Raw genomic sequence first — 20,242 nt, forward strand, 5'->3', positions numbered from 1 at the left:
AGTGGACACAAGATGTTGACACCTGTCATCTCACAGGCAGCTTCTACAAATTCAGGGGTGAAATTATGGTCCCGAAGGGTCTCAGCCCGAAATGTCGGCTCTTTATTCCTCTCCATGGATGATGCCTGACCTGCCGACTTCATCCAACAATTTGTGTGAGTCTGCTCCCATGGCAAGATAGCATTTTAACATCAGAGATATTTCAATGTCCTTTGGATGTTGGGTATACAGTAGTCTTGTAAACTGAGGATTCTCCTTCCACTTCACTGCAATAATAAATTCAATGTGGACTGATATCTACTTTATTCTATTCCCTCAGTGACTTCACAATGTAACACTTTATTCTGATTTGTTATTGTTTTACATTGTGCTACCTCAATGCACCATTGTAATGAATTGATCTGTATGGATGGTATGCAAGACAAGCTTTTCACTGCACATCAGTACATGTCACAGCAATAAACCAATTTACCAATTTAAGTTTTAATTTATCAGTTTATGTCAGCATCACTTCTTGAGATAGTTGTATTTGACTAGGATTTTCTTAGTCTACAGGTCAATCAATGAGCAGAAGTCTTACACTTACACATTTAATTTACACATGATGTTAACTGCTTAACAAACTTACCTGATAACTTCACAACAGTTGGTGATTAAAATAATAATGGAAATGAAGTTTGTTTGGTTCATATTGGTTTTCTCAAAGTTCTCTGCCGATTGCTGGAAGCTGTAAAACCATTTACATTTTATTTCTTATTTTGTGCATCACATAAAATTATCACCAAAATATAAACACATTTATATCCCCTCATAGGTTCAAAGACATTTTGGGATTTAATCCTAACTATTCAAGATCAATTTACTGGACTTCTCTTTTTTATCATGTTCATTAAGTATTGAAACTTAAAGGGTGATTGAATCGAGATGTTAAAATATTTAAAGGATTTAATAGGGGGAAATAACAATAAGTTTCCTTTGATTGGAGTATCAGGAACAAGTGAGCATAATTTTAAAATTAGAGCATAAATTAGACATAATCTTAAAATTATTGAAAACTTTAAAGCACATTTTTAAAAAAGGTGGTGGAAATTTAAATTCATGTGGAAAATTGCAACAGTCCTCAGACGGCTAAGTTATTCTGTTCAGGACTTTTCAACATCAAAATATGTGCAATGTTTCCGAGTTTGGACCTCAAGCAGTGTGAACAAAGATATGCCTATTGAATATAAACCACATTAAAAATGTACATGGATGTGTATAACATCTACCCAAATCTATTTTCACATTTGTCAGATCTCCATTTACAATCCTTCTCACTCTCCATTGCACCCTTCTGCAACTTTCCCTTGGAACCCTTACCTAACAAGCCTCACATTCTTGATCCGGAAAACAAACCGAAACCATGTTCATTGTCATTTTGACAAAGGACTACAAATTCAAATACTATCAGGTCAAAGATACACAGCTCAGTTGCAAGATACACTTTTAGGAACACAGGGATTAGTATATCATAAACTCCTCTGCATGTTTGCTAACATCATGGCTGATCTTTTATTCTCAGTGCTACTTTCCTGATCTAACCTCCTATCCCTTGATTTTATTAATAATTAAAAATTACATCTATTTCAGTCCTGAGTATACTCTATAATTGAGCATCCGCAGGCATCTTCAGGAAACAATTCCAGAGATTCATCATTCTATGTAAAAAAAATCTCTTAGAATTGTGGTGGAGTAAATGGCTAAACCCTCATTTTGAAACTATGACTCTTGGTTCCAGTTACACCAACAGGTGAAACATCATCCTTACATCTGCTCTGTCTATTCCTTAAGAGCTTTGTAGTTTTCAGTGAGATCACCACTTATTCTTCTAAATTAAAACAGATAAAGTGTAATCTGTTTCATCACCTAATTACAAACCCACCATTTCAGTAATCAGTTAATGACTGAGGTGTCAATATTTTTTTACACTGTTAAGTGTTCCTGATTTTCCTGATTTCTTCTTCATTTGTCATGTCTTAGATAAGTGGAGATTCATTTTATAATTATATTTTAATCATATTTTATTACTGATCCTTTAAATTTATTGACAAGAACTCCAGTAGGTGGGATGAGGTTCTTGCAGTCTAGTTTAAAATTAATTTTTGGTTGATTACAACTTTGTACAAATCTTTTTCATAGATATACATGTTTCTTGTTTATTACAATCTCTGGGCATTTCCATAGTTGCCATTTAATACAATGGAAAGTCCCGAATAGGAGAATGTCGTGGCTTGGCAGTCCTCAGTAAGTTGCAATTTTCCATGTGAAATTAAATGTTACCATTGCCAATGCATATTTCTCTAAACACATGTTTCTTTTTATATGAAGCTGGGAAATGAGTAGTCTCTGACCCAGAACCCAAAGCTGGATTTTTTATGGGATGAAATTCTGTCTTTAAAAGCCAAGGATGGGACAAGGAATGATCTTGTAAAATGCTTTCACTTTATTTCATCAGAAACTTGAAGAAAACAATGAAAAGCATGATTTGAGTTGTTCAGTCAAACATATTTTTAAACTGGTTCATGAACTCAGAGGTCCCTATAGCCTGGATTAGTTTATATTCCACATTTGCAAAGAGTATGGGAGACTGTATTTCTGACTAAGTACTCCTCAGCTTCTCATTGTAGGTTATCTTATATAGAGTGGGGAAAGCAGGTTGAAGATCTCCTGGACAGTCAATAAGTCCAAGTAAGATTTGGCCATCTTGCTTCTTTCTCTGACTGCTGCTCTCTTCTATGGCTTTATCTGTATCCAGGTGATTCCGGAGAAGGAACCCACTGATCTCTGTAAGACCCCCTGTGATCACTGGGTGTCAAAAATGCTGCATTGTGCATGAGGAATGCAATTTTCTTATTTAAGATGGTAAGTTTGAGTGTTAACTTTTGAATGTTTTTTTTTCCTCAAACAGGGAGAAAATGAACCAGTATCAAGGATGATGCCTTCTTATGCCCAGCTGAAAACTATGCATCTCACTTCCAAGTGACTTAATTTTTATTGGTTTCAAATATACAAAAGAGCATCCACACATTTGTTCAGAAATCAGGAAAGATAAAATGCCTCTTTTATTATGTAATTTTGTACTGGTTTGAAGTCATGATTTTAAAAGGAGACGCATGTTTCTATATATTACAGATCTGTTGTACCTTCCCAGGAAGGAATGTGCTTCCTCCAGTATGATGTCGACTGTTTTGTCAACCATCTCGTTAGTAAGAGTTCCAGCCTCCTGGATTGCCCCTTCAATTATCTGAGGGATAAAGGATTAAAACATGTTTAGTTATTAGAGGGTAAAGATTAACAACTGACTTATGTATTGAGAACCAATGGAATAATGTACAAAAATGATCACAACAGCATGAGAACATAATAGTAATTTCTCGTTTTAAACAGAATGTCAGTACAGATTGGCAGTAAATAAATAGCAAAGAAATGAAGTGATTTATGCACTATGCTAAATTGAAAGTAATGTCTACCAGTTCTGCATTTTTTCCAGTGAATGTAAGATTTTTTGTAATTGAACATTTACAGCAGATTTTCAGAGTGAGTGGATGAAAATTCTTTGTTTTCATTCTTGGAAGAAGGTTGGATACAGTTAAAATCAATGTTATTGTTATATTTTCATTACTATTATTTTCAGTTCAGCTCAGATTCTGATAAGCTTGATGTTATGATTTAACTTTAAGGCTTCAACACAGAACCTTTGGCCCACAAAGTTCATGCGAAACTCTTTTCCTATCTACACTAATCCACTTGCTCATATTAAGCCCGTCTACGCTCTGCCTATTTCAGTGCCTTTCTAAATATCTCTTAATGATAGTGATTTGTATTTAATTCCACCACCTCCTCTTGCAACGAGTTCCTGATACTAACACTGTGTAAAAAAAAATCCCTGTCTACTTCAATACTACTTCCTCGCACCTTAAAGCAATATGTACACTCTTATTTTTGATGCTGCTATCAGAATCAGTTTTAATATCACTAGCATTGTTAACATTATGGCAGCAGTACAATAAAATACATGATAAATAAATATAGAGAAAAAAAGCAAAATTATAGTAAGTATATATGTGTCTATTAAATAATTAAGTAAAAATAAGTCATGCTTATCATGCTATCGTAAACACAAAATAATCTGCAGACGCTGGGGTCAAAGCAACACTCACAACATGCTGGAGGAACTCAGCAGGTCAGGCAGCATCCATGGAAAAGATCGGTCGACGTTTCGGGCTGGAACCCTTCGTCAGGACTGTAGAGGGAAGGGGCCTATAAGGAAGGTGGGGGGAGGGTGGGAAGGAGAAGGCTGGTAGGTTCCAGGCGAAAAACCAGTAAGGGGATTGATAAGGAGGTGGGGGAGGGGAAGCAGGGAGGTGATAGGCAGGAAAGGTGAAGAAGGAACAGGGGAAAACACAATGGGTAGTAGAAGGAGGCGAAAGCATGAGGGAGGTGATAGGCAGCTGGGGGAGGGGGCAGAGTGATATAGGGATAAGGGAAGGGAGGGGGAGGGAATTACCGGAAGTTGGAGAATTCTATGTTCATACGAGGGGGCTGGAGACTACCTAGACAGTATATGAGGTGTTGCTCCTCCAACCTGAGTTTAGCCTCATCATGGCAGTAGAGGAGGCCATGTATGGACATATCTGAATGGGAGTGGGAAGCAGAGTTGAAGTGGCTGGCTACTGGGAGATCCTGTCTGTTTTGGCAGACCCTCCACGACTCCCTGGTCCACACGTCCCTCCCCACGGATCTCCCACCTGGCACTTATCCTTGTAAGTGCAAGTGTTACACCTGTCCCTACACCTCCTCTCTTGCCACCATTCAGGGCCCCAAGCAGTCCTTCCAGGTGAGGCAACACTTCACTTGTGAGTCTGTTGGGGTCATCTATTGCATCCAGTGCTCCTGGTGCGGCCTCCTCTACATTGGTGAAACCCGACGCAGATTGGGGGACCGCTTCGTCGAGCACCTCTGCTCCATCTGCCAAAACAGACAGTATCTCCCAGTAGCCACCCACTTCAACTCTGCTTCCCACTCCCATTCAGATATGCCTCCTCTACTGCCATGATGAGGCTAAACTCAGGTTGGAGGAGCAATACCTCATATACCATCTAGGTAGTCTCCAGCCCCTTGGTATGAACACAGATTTCTCCAACTTCCGATAGTTCCCTTCCCCTATCCCTATGTCACCCTGCCCCCTTGCCCAGCTGCCTATCACCTCCCTCATGGTTCCGCCTCCTTCTACTACCCATTGTGTTTTCCCCTATTCTTTTTTCACCTTTCCTGCCTATCACTTCCCTGCTTCCCTTCCCCCACCCCTTTATCTTTCTCCTTACTGGTTTTTCACCTGGCACCTACCAGCCTTCTCCTTCCCACCCTCCCCCCACCTTCTCTATAGGGCCTCTGCCTCCTCCCTCTTCAGTCCTGATGAAGGGTTCTGGCCTGAAACGTCAACTGATCTTTTCCACTGATGCTGCCCGACCTGCTGAGTTTCTCCAGCGTGTTGTGAGTGTTGCTATCTACACTATCTGTCTGTCTGTCTGTATCTTGTTTTACGGCGGTTGGCATCCAGCTTAATGGTGCATTACCGCCACCCTCTGCTCCGGAATGTGCACTAGACATATAATCTAAATCCCTTCACCCAATCGCGTGCACACACACACACACATATACACAAACCTACACTTCACCCTCCCACCTTTGACCATCCTAGTATCCTATTCCTGTTTATTCGTCATATTCTATAAAAAACCCCTGTACCCCTTAAAAACACTAAAAATACCCGGACTTGTGCTCTCTCACCCATGCCCAGCAACCCTTTTAATGTGAATTCCTGCATCCCCAACTCCCTTAATTTATTTCTCATCATCTCTCTCTGTATCCCATACTTCCTGCAACACAAAACTACATGTTCTACTGACTCTTCTTCCTGACATTCCTCACACAATCCTATCTGGTGTTTCCCTATCATTTTCAATGTTTTGTTTAATGCACAATGCCCCAGCCTTAACCTAGTCCACACAATTTCCTCTCTTCTGTTTCCATTACCTACCCTAGTAACTGCAACACTCTTTTGTATTTGATATAAAGCCTCCCTTCCCCTCCCTGTCCCATCTTTCTTGCCACATTCGGTTGACTTTTTCCCAGATTACACACTTAACCTCTGCTTTACTGATACTAATGTGCATTTCCACATTTTCTTTCTTTAACGCCCTCTTTGCCAACTCATTCACCCTCTCATTCCCCTTCACCACTACATGTGCTGGAACCCATAGAAATTTTACCTGACCTCCCTGATTTGCAATTCTTGTAACTAACTGAAGGACTTCATAAAATACATCTTGCCAACTGTTTGTGTGAAAAGACCTTAAACTTGCTAGAACTGAGGATGAATCTGAACATATCAATGCTTTGGCTTGTCTGGCTTTCTGCACCCATTGCAACGCAACCAACACTGCCAGCATCTCCACTGTAAACACCCCTAACTTATTAGATGTTCTTCTGCTGATTCCAATTTCTTTTGCTGGTATTACCACCCCAAACCCTGTCACTCCTGTTTCAGGTTCCTTCGCACCATCCGTATAAATGTGAGTATAATCACTATACTTTTCCATCACATAACAGTTAAATGCATTTACCAAATCTGTTTTATATCTTTCTTTCCTTTTTACCTCTAACAAATGCCAGTCTATGTCAGGCCATACAAGCTTCCATGGAGCTACAACCGGATAAACTACTGAAGGACTTATCCTCAGATCAAATACTCCACATTCTTTCGCGATATCATTCCCTACCCGACTAAAGGTATCCCTCCGAAACCTCCCATTTTCCCAGCACTCCTGCAACACTCCTTTAGTAGGGTGAGAATCATTGTGCCCCTGCAAGTTAGCCCAGTAGTTTGCCATCAGTTGCATCCTTCTTAGTTCCAAAGGCATTATTCCCATTTCTAACTGTAGGGCTGACACTGGTGATGTTTTAAAAGCCCCACTGCACACTCTCAAGGCCTGAGCCTGAATCACATCCAGTTTCCTTATAAGAGACCTAGCTGCTGATCCATATACTATATTTCCATAATCCAATACAGATCTTACTAAAGCCATATACATTCTCTTCAAAGCTGAACAACTTGCTCCCCATTCCCTACCAGTCAAACATTTCATCACATTTATTACTTTTTTACATTTCTCCTCAACTTTCCTGATATGGTCTGCCCATGTTAATCGTGAATCAAATATAAATCCCAGAAATTTAAATGATGCAACCCTTTCTAATTCAACCCCATACATCCTTAACTTCTTCCCTACCTCAACCCTTTTCCTGGTAAAAAATACAGTTTGAGTTTTATCTACTGAAAATCTACATCCCCAATCATAACCCCACTCCACCACTTCATCAATTGTTTCTTGTAGTTTCCTGATTATATGGTCCATGTTCCTGCCTCTTTTCCGCAAACAGTGACCTACCTATATCCACTGGTACCTTTGTGAAGACATCATTGATCATAATGATGAAAAGTAACGGGCTAATCACACTACCTTGAGGTGTGCCATTTTCCACTATGTACTGTTTTGATAATTCTGATCCAATCCGAACTTGAATTTTTCTACCAAACAAAAAATCTTTAATCCAATTAAAAACTCTCCCATCAACCCCCATCTTGTGCAGTTTAATTAATAATCCTTCCTTCCACATCATATCATGGGTTTTTTCAATGTCAAAGAACACTGTCACTACTGACTCTCTATTTGCCTGGGCCTTCCTTATTTCAGTCTCTAACATAATCACTGAGTCCATGAAATTCCTTCCCTTTCTAAAACCACTCTGATAACTTGCCAGCATTCCCCTTTTCTCAAGCTTATATGATAACCTTTCTGTTATCATCCTTTCCTTTATCTTACATATACTTGATGTTAATGCAATTGGTCTGTAGCTAGTGGGTTTTGACAGATCCTTGCCAGGCTTCCTTATTGGAATTACTACTGCTTCTTTCCATGCACTTGGTAATCTTCCCTCCTCCCACACTCTGCTGTAAAAATGCAGCAACTTCAAGAGCGCTCCTTCTCCTAGATTTTTTAGCATCACAGAGCATATCAGATCTTTCCCTGGGGAGGTTGGTCTCGATCTCTTTATTGCTCTCACCATTCCTGCTAATGTAAATGGATCATCAATTATATCATCTGTTCCTTCTCTCCTGCTTAACACACCTGGGTGTTGGCTCATTATTCTTTCCCTTCTTCTTCTCCCTTCTTCAGACAAATTTTCTGAACTGTGTATCAGTACAAATGACTTGGCCATGACCTCAGCCTTATCCCTACTGGAGACTGCAGTTTCCTCCTCAGATATCATTACTGGATATTCCCATTCCCTTCTATCTCCTCCCATCCTCTTAATCATTCCCCATATCTCTCCCACAGGTGTTGTTCTTCCTACCTTGTCGCAAAAACTCCTCCAACTTGCCCTTTTAGCTTGATGTATAGTTCTTCTCACCACTGCCTGTGCTTTCTTATATTGAACCAAATGCTGCATATTATGGGTTCTTTTAACTAGCCTGAATGCTCTATTTCTGTTTTTTACAGCCTGACAACATTCCTCCGTCCACCATGGTACCAGCTTTCTATTCATCCTATTTTTACTCCTAGGTATAGATCCTTCTGCTGCCATAATAATTGCTGAAGTCACCTGACTGTTTAATTCATCTACATTTCCAGAAATATCAATCTTTGTCAACCCTTCTTCACTCAATTTCTGGAACTTACCCCAATCAGCTTTTTCAAACACCCACTTTGGGGTTCCGCCACCTGGTCTTACTTCAACTCTTTCACCCACTGAACACAAAACTGGGTAGTGATCACTGCCTACTGTTGAAGCAGTCCAAACTCCCCAGTTACTAATGCCAGCCAAGGTATTAGACACTAACGTAATATCTAACACTGACTCAGTTCCTGTTGTTATATCTATCCTTGTGCCGCTACCATCATTCATACACACCAAATCCCTTTCTTCCATCAAATCTTCAATTACCTTTCCATTTAGATCTGTAATCTGATCCCCCCATATTGTGCTATGAGCATTGAAATCTGCACACCGCACTACTTTACGTCTGTTTTGTCCTTGTATCTTTAATAGGCTGTCCAAATCCAACCTTTTACATGGATTGTAGTAGTTAATTATAACCACTCCCTCCCCTCTCTCCCACACTTCCACCACTATGTATTCCTGATCATCTCCTTTTTCCAGTACCCTATATGGTATACCTTGCTTGATTAACATAGCACAACAACCTCCTCCTCCCCCTAGATTTCTATCTTTCCTTATCATTGTATACCCAAGTACCACAAAGTCTAAAGTTGGTTTCAACCAAGTTTCCTGAATACACACTACATCCGGATTTACAACCATTTCTTTAATAAAGTGCTTGAATTCCTGGCTATTGGCCAGTAAGCTCCTTGCATTCCATTGTAAAAGAATCACCATAATTAGTATTAACTAACACATGACACTTCCTGGCTTGACTGATTACTGAGGTTCTCCCTCACTTCCTCCCATGTCAGTCCTACTAACCCTAAATGGTTTACTGCTGCTTTTACCACCAGCTGAATTTTGTCACTTTTTGATCAGCCGTACTATTAATCACTCCTGCAATGAATGTTACTAGAGCCTTTTTGTCTACATAAATCCTGTCATTTGTTCTTTGTTGCATCTCTCGTATCCCTATTGTTCCCTGTTCATTAGGAGCATTAGTCTGTTCTCTTGACATTCTTACAGTTTCTGCATAAGTGATCTTTCTTTTCACTCTTATTTCTTGAATTTTAGTCTCCCGTCTGACAACCTCACACCCACTATATGCAACATTATGAGCTCCTCCACAATTGCAGCATTTTGGTTGAACTCCTGTTCCGCACTTTCCATATTCATGATCACCCCACATCTAGCACATCTCCTCTGCCTTTTACAGTTTTTAGCCACGTGTCCAAACCTTTGACAATTATAGCACCTCAGTGGCTTTGGCACATACACCCTTACTGGGTAACTCATGAAACCCAGGAACACCTTCCTTGGCACTCTTTCTTCTTCAAATTCAATCCATACTGATTCACTTTCCTTTTTCACTCCCTCCTTTGTTGTTTTCAGTCTTTGAACATTCATTACTTTCCCTCCTTTGATATTCCTCTTTATCTCCTCCATATTTATACTCATTGGTATCCCCGTGATCACTCCTTTACAACCACTGTTTTGTGCTCCCACCCTCCCAGTGTATTCCACCTTGCATTTTCCTATCTCTTTTAGCTTGAGTGCTTTCTCAAGTTGTTCCTCATTCGCACATCTTACCAATAAGTTGCCATCATTAAGGACTTTTGCAAATACTATTTCCCCTATCTTATTTGTCAGAGTTGTTGTTAGCACAAATGGGTTAATTTTCTTCATATGTCCCTGAGCCTTCTCATTAAACCTAATTATGACAACACCTCCTCTCTGAGCTTGTTCATCTTCCTCACTTTCAGAGCTTTCTCCACTATCATTTCTTATTCTTTTATTCCCTTTGTCTTGGTTTTTATTCATCTGACCCCTCACTACCTCCTCATTCCCTTTATTTCTCCCTTCACAGTAATCCACCTCTCCCCAGCTGCCTACCTCTGGTCCCAAGTCTCTATCCCTCTCCTTCTCCACTTTCTTTCCCTCAACCCCGCCTCTTATCTTGTCCACCATTACTGGACCCACACGACCCCCTCCCAGCAATTTCCGTTCCTTCCCCACTCTCTTTCCCTCAACAGGTTCCAAACCACATTCACGCATCAAGCAAAACACAGCCAGCTTCCAGTCGAGCCAACTCAGCAGCTGGACCTTCCAGCAGCCAGCCATCTACACTATCTGCATCTCTTATATAATTTTATATACATATATCAGTTCACCTCTCAGCCTCTTGCACTCCAGGAAAAATAAACCCGGCCTGTTCAAATTTCTGGATCATTAGGACCTCTTCTGAGGTAGGTGAGACCAATATCGTTGTGGGCAGGTTAGCTAGAGCTGTTGGGAGCGGTTTAAACTAATATGGCAGAGGGATGGGAACCAGTATGATAGAGCTGAGGATGAGCCAGCAATTTGCAAGTAAATGGTGTAATATATAATATGAATGTAAGGAAGTACAAGGCAATGACTGGGTACAACTGCAGACAGAGCAAAGAGTTAAATTGTACCACAGAGGCAAAATTCATAAGGGTGAAGAATGCAGGGCTGAAGGTGCTGTATTTAAATACATGTAGCATTTGGAATAAGGTGCACAAACTCGTGGTACAAATAGAGATTGGTCGGTATGACATTGTGGACATCACTGAGTTGTGGCTGAAGGAAGGTCATTGTTGGAAGCTGAACATCAAAGGATTTACTTTGTATCAAAAGGACAGGCAGGAAGGCATAGGTGGTGTCACTCACTGCTTTGGTTATTCTGCTGGACGCGTCAAATTGTTGTGCTGGGTGGATCAACAAAATGGCAAATGAAAATCATTTTGATGTATTGACTTACAAACAAATGCCTGGAGATTCTTAATCTGCTGCTGTTTTGTGGAACATTAATTTGGGTAGTGAAATGTTAAAGTGTTTGTTGAAAAATGACAAATTGCTAACGATTGCCAATTATATGACCATAAGACCATAAGACAAAGGAGCAGACCACTGTAATTTCCCTTACTCCACTGAAATACTGCTATGTCAGACTTTACTTTCTCCCTATCAGATTTCAAGTTGAACTCAATCATATTGGGATCACTGCCTTCTAAGGGCTCTTTTACCTTAAACTCCCTAATCACCTCCAGTTCTTTACCCAATCCAGTATAGCTGATCCCCTAGTCAATGACAAACTGCTCTGAAAAGCCATCTCATAGGTATTCAACAAACTCACTTTCTTGAGGCCCATTACCAACCTGATTTTCCCAATCGACCTGCATGTTAAAATCTCCCATGACTATCATAACATTGCCCCTTTGCCACGCCCTTTCTATTTCCTGTTATAATCTGTGGTCCACACCCCAGCTACTGTTAGGAGGCCTGTATATATCTGCCATCAGGATCCTTTTACCCTTGAGGTTTCTTAACTCAACCCACAAGGATTCAACATCTTCCGATCGTATGTCACATCTTTCTACTGATTTGGCGCCATTCTTTACCAGCAGAGCCACGCCTCTCCCTCTGCCTACCTTCTTATCCCTCTGATACAATGTGTAACCTTGGACATCTGTCCTATTCTGAGTCCCTTCACTCTGGTTCCCATCCCTCTGCCAAGTTAGTTTAAACCTTCCCCAACAGCTCTAACAAACTTGATTGTGAGAATATTGGTCTCCCTTGGGTTCAGGTGCAACAACTCAACCTTTTGAACAGGTCATACCCCCCCCCCCCCCCAGAAGAGATCCCAATGATCCAAGAACCTGAAGCCCTGTTCCCTGCACCAGCTTCTCAGCCACGCATTTATCTGACAAATCATCCTGTTTCTACCCTCATTAGCATGTGGCACAGATAGCAATCCAGAAATTACTATCCTGGAGCCCTGCTTCTCAGCTTTCTTCCTAACTGTCTAAATTCTCTCTTCAGGACCTCATTACTTTTCCTTCCTATGTCATTGATGCCAATATGTACCAAGACATCTGGCTGCCCTTCCTCCCTCTCTAAAATGCTGTGGACACGATCTGAGATGTCCCAGACCCTGGCACCTGGGAGGCAACATGCCATCCGGGTGTCCTGTTCACATTCACAGAATATCATGTTTATTCCTGAGTCCCCTATCACTACTGCACCCCTCTTCTCCCTCTTTACCTTCTTCAGCACGGACCCATGCTCAGTGCCAGTAACCTGGTCTCTGTGGCAATCCCCTGGATTGAATTATGCCATCTCATTGCAATTTTCTTTGTTCCCCCTTTAGCTAGAGTAAGGTATTCTTTTGGAAATACAGGTGCACAGGTCTTTTTAATTTTTTTTTAGTGCTATTCTGTGTACCTGGATTATGTCAATAGGTAGCTCACTGTGGTAATACTCATTCAACACAATTGGTTCTTCTTCACATTTCCATTTGTCCTCTTCTATACGGAGACTCTTATACATATGTGTTCTGGTATCTGACTGTAATAAAGAAGGCAATTGAATTTAGAGAAGCATATACTGTGCAATCATTAATGCTTCCAAAAGACCAGCTAAAAAAATATTGCAACACATGACTTGATTGCTTGACCACAGAAGTTCCAATTACAATTTTAAGTTCCTTTGTACATTTTAAATGCAAGGAAGTGATAAACATTTTACCTGTAAGGCAGAAAAGTATTCACTTTTCAAATGACTGATCATCCTCTCCGGGAGCAAGGTCTTTGACATTTCCTGACTTGTTTCTTCAGATTGTGTGATGGTACTGAGAAGACTGAACAAAGAATCATAAGTTTTCACATTGACTAATTTGATGTGTTTCCAAACAGCATTTTGAAAACTAAAATATGTCAATCGTCAATACACTACACACTCAATGGAAAGCTGTACTACTATCAAAAACCAATAGTCACTTTTCTTTCACATCAAAATTTTGACACAAAACCACATAAGGAGATCTGAAGTTGACTGAAACTGGGTCAAAGAGGCAAGATAATGGAGAAAAAAAAAACTGGAGCAGAGCAGAGAAATTTGAGGAGGGAATTTAAGACTTTGGAGCCTTTCCAAATGAAGGCACGACTGCCTAAGAGAAAATGACTGAAATGGAGATTGATTAATAGTTCAAAACTGGAAGAGTACCGACACATTGGAATACAGGCTGGAGAAGAGTGGACATAGGCGGCCAATTTTACATCTGTTAAGATTTTTCAAATTGATGTATTTCTGATCAAGAGTTGATGTTAGCTGATAAGCGCAGCATAAATGGTTTAATTAGTCTTGGTGTTAAGTAAGATATGGACAACAGAGATTTGGATGATCTTGAGTTTACAGAAGACAGAAAAAGGAAGATGAACTTGGAGTGTGAGGGAATGGTCAACTGTAAAGTGATTTCAGCATCAGATGAGCAGAAACTTTGTGATGATGCACTTTATGCAGGTCTGTAGTCTAGTGTAGTTTTGTGTTTTTTTTTACGTAGTTCAGTGTAGTTTTTGTATTGTTCATGTAGCACCATAGTCCTGAAAAACGCTGTCTCGTTTTTACTCTGTACTGTACCAGCAGTTATGGTCGAAATGACAATAAAAAATGACTTGACTTGAAATTAAAGGACGTAAACTTAGTCTTGCTTGTACCTTAGTGATAGTTGGAAACTTATCTCGAGTTTAAATCTATCAATGAGAGTGATCCAGTTATTTTAGACAGTTTCTATGGCAAAGAAATTGAGAGAATGACTAGGAAACAGAGCTTCTGAAGGTGTCTGAAAGCAATTGATTCGCCCTTTCCTGTCTTTTATTCAGAAGAGATTTCTGTTCATTCAATATGGATGACTGTCAAACAGTCTGTGAGTTTGGATATAGGTGGGAGGAGGGGGCAAAGTCATAGGAGCTGGTGGTGTACTTGGGCTGGGCATTAACAGTACATCTATGAAAGCAGACTGCTTTTCTGAATGACATTGCTAAAAGCTAACTTGGACTATGAAATAGTAGAACAGAAGGGCAATGTAGAGTGTAATTTCTGGTGTAGTGATCGGATTGAATTCATCCAATTTTCTGCAAATATATTCTGTGTGAAATTCCAGTGGTTCACAATGACTATTGTTTTATATGAATCAGCTAGATGTGGAGATGCACCCTTAAGGTTATGGGGAAGAATGGGGAGAAGACATTGTTAAATCATAAGAGTAGAAGAACGTGGCTAAATATATGTACAGATCACAAAAAGTGGCAAGGCATATTGACAAAGTGATTAATAAGTTAGACAGTCTGGGATTCATCAATGGAAGGCAGGAAGGACATGTTAACTATTTGTAAAAAAGGTCGGTCTGAACATGGCTGGAGTACTTTATTCCAATTGTAGTCACATTATTATAGGAAGGATGTAGAAGTATTAGAAAGAGTCCAGGAGAAATTTATGAGAATGGTTCTTGGGCTGAGAGACCAGTTTCAATGATGGAAGATTGTTGGAGAAGAGAAGGCTGAGAGAGTTAAAATGAAGCGGGGTTCTAGACAGAGTGGATAGTGGGAGTTTGTTCCTATTGGCAGTGAGGTTAAGGACTAAAAATTACAGGTACAAAATAAAGGTGCAGAAAACTAAGAGTGACAAGAGGAAAACATTCTTAAAGCAGCCTTTGGTTGGAATGTGAAATCTACTGCCTGTAGATGTAGGTGGAGGTAGATTCCACTGGAGCTATTAAGAGGAATTGAATCAATTGTGAGGAAAATTTGAAATGCCACAGAGAAGGGGCTGGGGATGGAACTAGTCAGTTGCCCTAGTCATTGATTTGGCTTATAAATGGTGATGTAAGTGGTCTCCTTCTATGCTGGAACCATATTGTCATTCTATGATCTACAATAAGGTAAGCAGGTAAGAAAATCTTGATCTTAGAATATAATACTTGACAATAATACAGTAAATAAATTAAACATATGTTGGATATGTATCCAACTTACTTTGGATAACAGGAGTAAATCCAGTGCAAAAAAGGATAAACATTTTTTCCTTTTGGTTCACTTTCTACGATTAATTCCATGAGGGATGAACTTTTTTTATGATAATATTCCACATACTTTTCGCATATTTTGTACTCTTGAGGATAACATGGTTTGATGCAGTTCACAATGGTGTCAAAATCCTCTTTCAGTTTTTTATGATGCTGCACTAAATGCTCAAAAAGCCATTTGGTTTCCGCAGCATCAGGAATACTGGGTAGCTCACCTAATCTTTCATTGACAGATTGCTCTATAATACTCAACCATTTAGTTTCCCATTTTCTTGGCCTAACTTCTGCAATAGCTCCAGATTTCTCCTTTTCCTCTAGATATATTTGATCCGCTTTTTCTTCTTGCATGATCACTCTTACTGCCATCTTCAACAGATCTGGGTTTTCCTTGGAAATGCTCATTGAGTTTTTTGCCACTGTGAAAATTTCAGCACTAAGCAGCTCATACAGTGATTCTATTCCTTTCTTTTGCTCTTTGACGAGTTCTTCATCAGCCTCTGTTGTATCATTAGTATATTGTTTATGTTCCAATTTGATGAGGTGGCAGTCAGCCTTAAAATACTGCCTTTTTTCAATAAGTTCTTTGATGTCCATTTCTAGGCAAAAGGAAATTACTGTTATAATTCCATTAAAATACACAAAAATTTCTAGTCAGTTACAAATGGTCAAAGTTTTCAAAAAAATCTGAGATTTGCTTTCAATCAACAGAAAATGCCAGAATCAATCAGCAGATGAGGCAGCACTGGTAAAAAGGAAAAAGTGTCAACAGAATGTAAAATGTTAACTATGTGCCACAGATGTTGCCTGACCTGCATATAGGGATAAATACCTGTTTCTATTTCTGATTTCCAGCATTTTTTTGTTGCTTTCAGTAAATATTGTTAGCATATATATTGGTCTTCATATTTAAAAGTAAACCATTTGCCATCAAAATCGCTCATCATAATTGGTAATTAGCAAAGCATGAAGTGTTTCTTCTATAATTGAGAACACACTCAGAACCAATTATTAGAAATAATATTCTTAATTACAGGCAGTTTAGAAAATATATCTTTATTTCTTACTAAGTCAATGAAAGTATAATGTAATACTGTTACAAGTGGAATATCTCCAATCCGTTTATAGCCTCCTGTCAAAAGACCTTGTATACATTGTACACTCCCAAGTTTGTGCCCATCTGTAACACAATACCAAAGTGGCTCTGATCATTGCCATAAATAGCACCCTAAGTGCTCATTACATAGCTAATGAAAACAACCCCTCCAATGTTTCTACGCCATCATCCTCCATCACTGCAGAACTGTATTTTGTTCTTATCCGTGCAATCTTAGTGAGACTTTCACCTGTAACGACTTCTTTCCCACCCCACTCCTCCATCCTTCCTCCAGCATAGCATCTAATGCTCCTTAAATTAAATACCGGGAAGACTGAAGTCATCAGCCTCCAAAAACTAAAATGGTGGTATTAGTCTCGCTGATGCTGTTTCAAAAGGCTCACTCAAAAATGGTGATGAAACACAGTTCCAATTTTGCATGAGCAGATTCCCTTTTTTAAAGTCAATCTGCTTCAGGAATGGTGGGCATTGGTACTGAATTTCCATCATACCATAAGACATAGGATTAGACTGGGGCCATTTGGCCCCTCAAGTGTGCTCGGCCATTCCATCATGGCTGATTTATTATTCCTTTAAACCCCATTCTTCCACCTTCTTGCCATAACCTTTGACGCCCTTACTAATCAAGCACCTATCAACCTCCGCTTTCAATATACCCGATGACTTTGCCTCCGCAGCAATCTGTGGCAATGAATTCCGCAGGTTCACCTCCCTCTGACTAAAGAATTTCCTCCTCATCTCTGTTCCAAAGGGATATCCTTCTATTCTGGGGCTGTGCCCCCTGGTCCTAGAATCCCCCACTTTCAGAAACATCCTCTCTAAATCCACTCTATCTAGGTCTTTGAATATTCGATAGGTTTGATGCACTATCAATTACTCCAAAAGACTGGAAGTAGAGTAAATACTGAAAGGCTTTTAGTAACAGTAAAATGGACCCACGTCCATGCTGTATGTCTGTCCTGGACCGTGGGAGGAGCAGTGACACAATCGCCTTTATTCAGGGGTCTGTGGAGGAGCCACAGGAGCAGTCAGCAGAGGAACGTGTCCAGGCATGTCCGGACAGGTAACCCAGTTACAATCTATATACATGGTTTACCACAAAGTTTCAATAAGATCCCCCCTCATTCTTCTAAACTCCAGCAAGTACAGGCCCAGAGCCATCAAGTGCTCCTCACACATTAACCATTTCATTCCTGGGATCATTTTCATGAACCTCCTCTGGGCCCCCTCCAATGCCAACATATCCCTTCTTTGATAAGGGGCCCAAAACTGTTCACAATACAAGAGGGGTCTGTCCAATGCTTTAAAAAGCCGCAGCTGATTTCCCACAACAATGCCAGCATTCTTGTAGCTATTAATGAGTGTGTGTTGCAATGAGTGGAGTGTGTGGGAAGGGGGTTGGAGGGAAAGGGTCTACAGGTAAAAACCTTCCAGTGGAATGGAGGAATGTGCACAGAACTTTGAAAAGAGGCTGCAGAAATTAGCCTGCCTGTGCAAAGAGCATACATAGAAGGATGTTTCTGGGGAGGTTTCTGTAAGGGTGTGAATGATCTTTATAAATATCTGGACTTTTGCAGTGGAATGCCTCTTAAAGATAATTCTAAAAACTGAAGGTATACCACTCAGCTGGTAGTTCTTTTTGTGACTTCTGCAGTCAACAATATATAGCAAGTGAAAGCTGTCAGAATGAGGGTAGCTCTGAATATGAGAGACATACTGGCACTTGTGCTTGGTTGTTATTTCAAATGTGTAGCTAACACAAATGCCTGTGCTGCTCTCAAAGACAAAGGCAGGTCACCCTCGGTCTCAGAAACCTTGCAAGCTGCTTCTGCTGAGTTGTGACATCCACTGGCATAGAGGGAAAATGTTCATTTTTGGTGAGGACCTTTGCATTCACAGCTGAATGAAACACTTTATTGATTTGCAAGGTGCTGAAAGGACCTGTCATACATGCATAGAGATCTTCCATTTATCAGCAGCACGTTTTATGTCTGATAACTTTCACCAAGTTTTTAGTCATTTCTGAACATGAAACTGCTTCATATTTTGAGGAAGTGGCGACTCTGACCATTTCACTTTTAGGAGAATCCAGATACAAAAACTTTGAGGATATGATGACTGGTTCTGTTTACTGAAAGGTTTTGGCAGAAAATTGGGTAATACCTAATGTATGTGTGGGAGAGGTGCATGTGATCTTCAGCATTACTAAAAACTGATTTTTCTTTGCGTGAACAATGGCAGTAATGATATGATTGAAAAAAATTACCAGAAATAAACTTTAAGCCTTGTGGTGATGTGACATTTGGATGAGCTGGATATCAGAAAATCAATGCTAATAAGCATAGGATTCTCACATCAAGAAATCCACATCTTGTTCACAAATGCCATTAAAGCATTCGGAAGCATTCACAAGATTGGTTAGAACTGTATTACCATGATTTTCCTCTGCACATTTCTTTCTTTTTTGATATTGCATGGAAAGGTTTCTTAAGCATCAAATTTGATCTCCTTGCATGGACTCTGGGGAACTGAACTAAACTGTTTCTAAAGTAAGTACATGTTTGGCATAGCATTGTGGACCGGAGGGCCTGTATTATGCTGTAGATTTTCTATGTTTCTATAACTTCAGTATTGTATTTGACCAAATTGAATTTTAGACCATATATATATTCCTCATCTGTATCTTAGTCATCTCTTGACTTTCAGTTGCAATTCAATTACAATTTCATTTACCGACAGATATACCTGCCATAAGGCAAAGAGATTGTCAGATGACCCTATATAAAATGTTCAGGGATATTTCATTTAAACAGTGTAAAATGTTCCAACAACGTTTGAAGATCAATATAAATATTTAAGAAGGTTTCCAAATTCTGCCTGTATTGATAATGCCCTCCAGATAATACCCTCACCTTCCTATCCTGAACAATCATTAACTTAATACCTGAAAATTTGTAATTTAACAAACACCATTAGGACTTTCTTTCTATGTTAACTATGAAAAACTTACCTGATAATACTTCAGCAGAATCCCAAGTTTTGCCATTGATATCTACAATATCCACAATGTCCTCTGTTGAATTAAGTGTTTTTTCCTTCTTATGCGAAAATAGTGAGAAAATGGCCCTTAGCCTATTGTGTTTCTTCACTTTAGGTTTAGAACCTATTCCAGAACTGTCAGCCTTCTGCATACAGGCTATCTTGTTTCCCACTGGAAAAGAATAAGTTGTATTTAAAAGCCAGCTAACATAATTGACATTGAATGTATTTTTATTGCAATAATTTTGTTTGCATTTATTTCCATGCATACAGGTGTTACAGCACTTTTTGTAAATGAAGCAAAATCTAAAATATAAATTTATTCCATTAATAATATAATTAAAGGATTAAAATTATGTAGGTAAACTAACCGATAAAAACATACACACTAAAAACAAATATGCATGCAAAAATTACATCTAATATAATTATCTTTAATT

General features: G+C 39.5%; 1 protein-coding gene across 5 annotated transcripts in view; it reads right to left on the bottom strand.

Annotated features, from left to right (window-relative positions):
* LOC140203916 (tumor necrosis factor alpha-induced protein 2-like) overlaps positions 1-20,242 on the bottom strand; it is a 51,037-nt gene that overhangs the window by 12,472 nt on the left and 18,323 nt on the right. For all 5 annotated transcript variants that reach the window (XM_072270073.1, XM_072270051.1, XM_072270062.1 and 2 more), the window contains 6 exons: positions 19,774-19,974; positions 15,600-16,245; positions 13,315-13,426; positions 13,012-13,134; positions 3,183-3,283; positions 629-727 (listed from right to left, as the gene is read on the bottom strand). In XM_072270073.1, coding sequence (XP_072126174.1) covers positions 629-727; positions 3,183-3,283; positions 13,012-13,134; positions 13,315-13,426; positions 15,600-16,245; positions 19,774-19,954 — 1,262 coding nt within the window. In that variant the 5' untranslated portion in view covers positions 19,955-19,974. The remainder of the gene's footprint in view (positions 1-628; positions 728-3,182; positions 3,284-13,011; positions 13,135-13,314; positions 13,427-15,599; positions 16,246-19,773; positions 19,975-20,242) is intronic.

The sequence above is a fragment of the Mobula birostris genome, chromosome 1 (genome assembly GCF_030028105.1).
Source record: "Mobula birostris isolate sMobBir1 chromosome 1, sMobBir1.hap1, whole genome shotgun sequence".
NCBI classification, from domain to species: Eukaryota; Metazoa; Chordata; class Chondrichthyes; order Myliobatiformes; family Myliobatidae; genus Mobula; species Mobula birostris.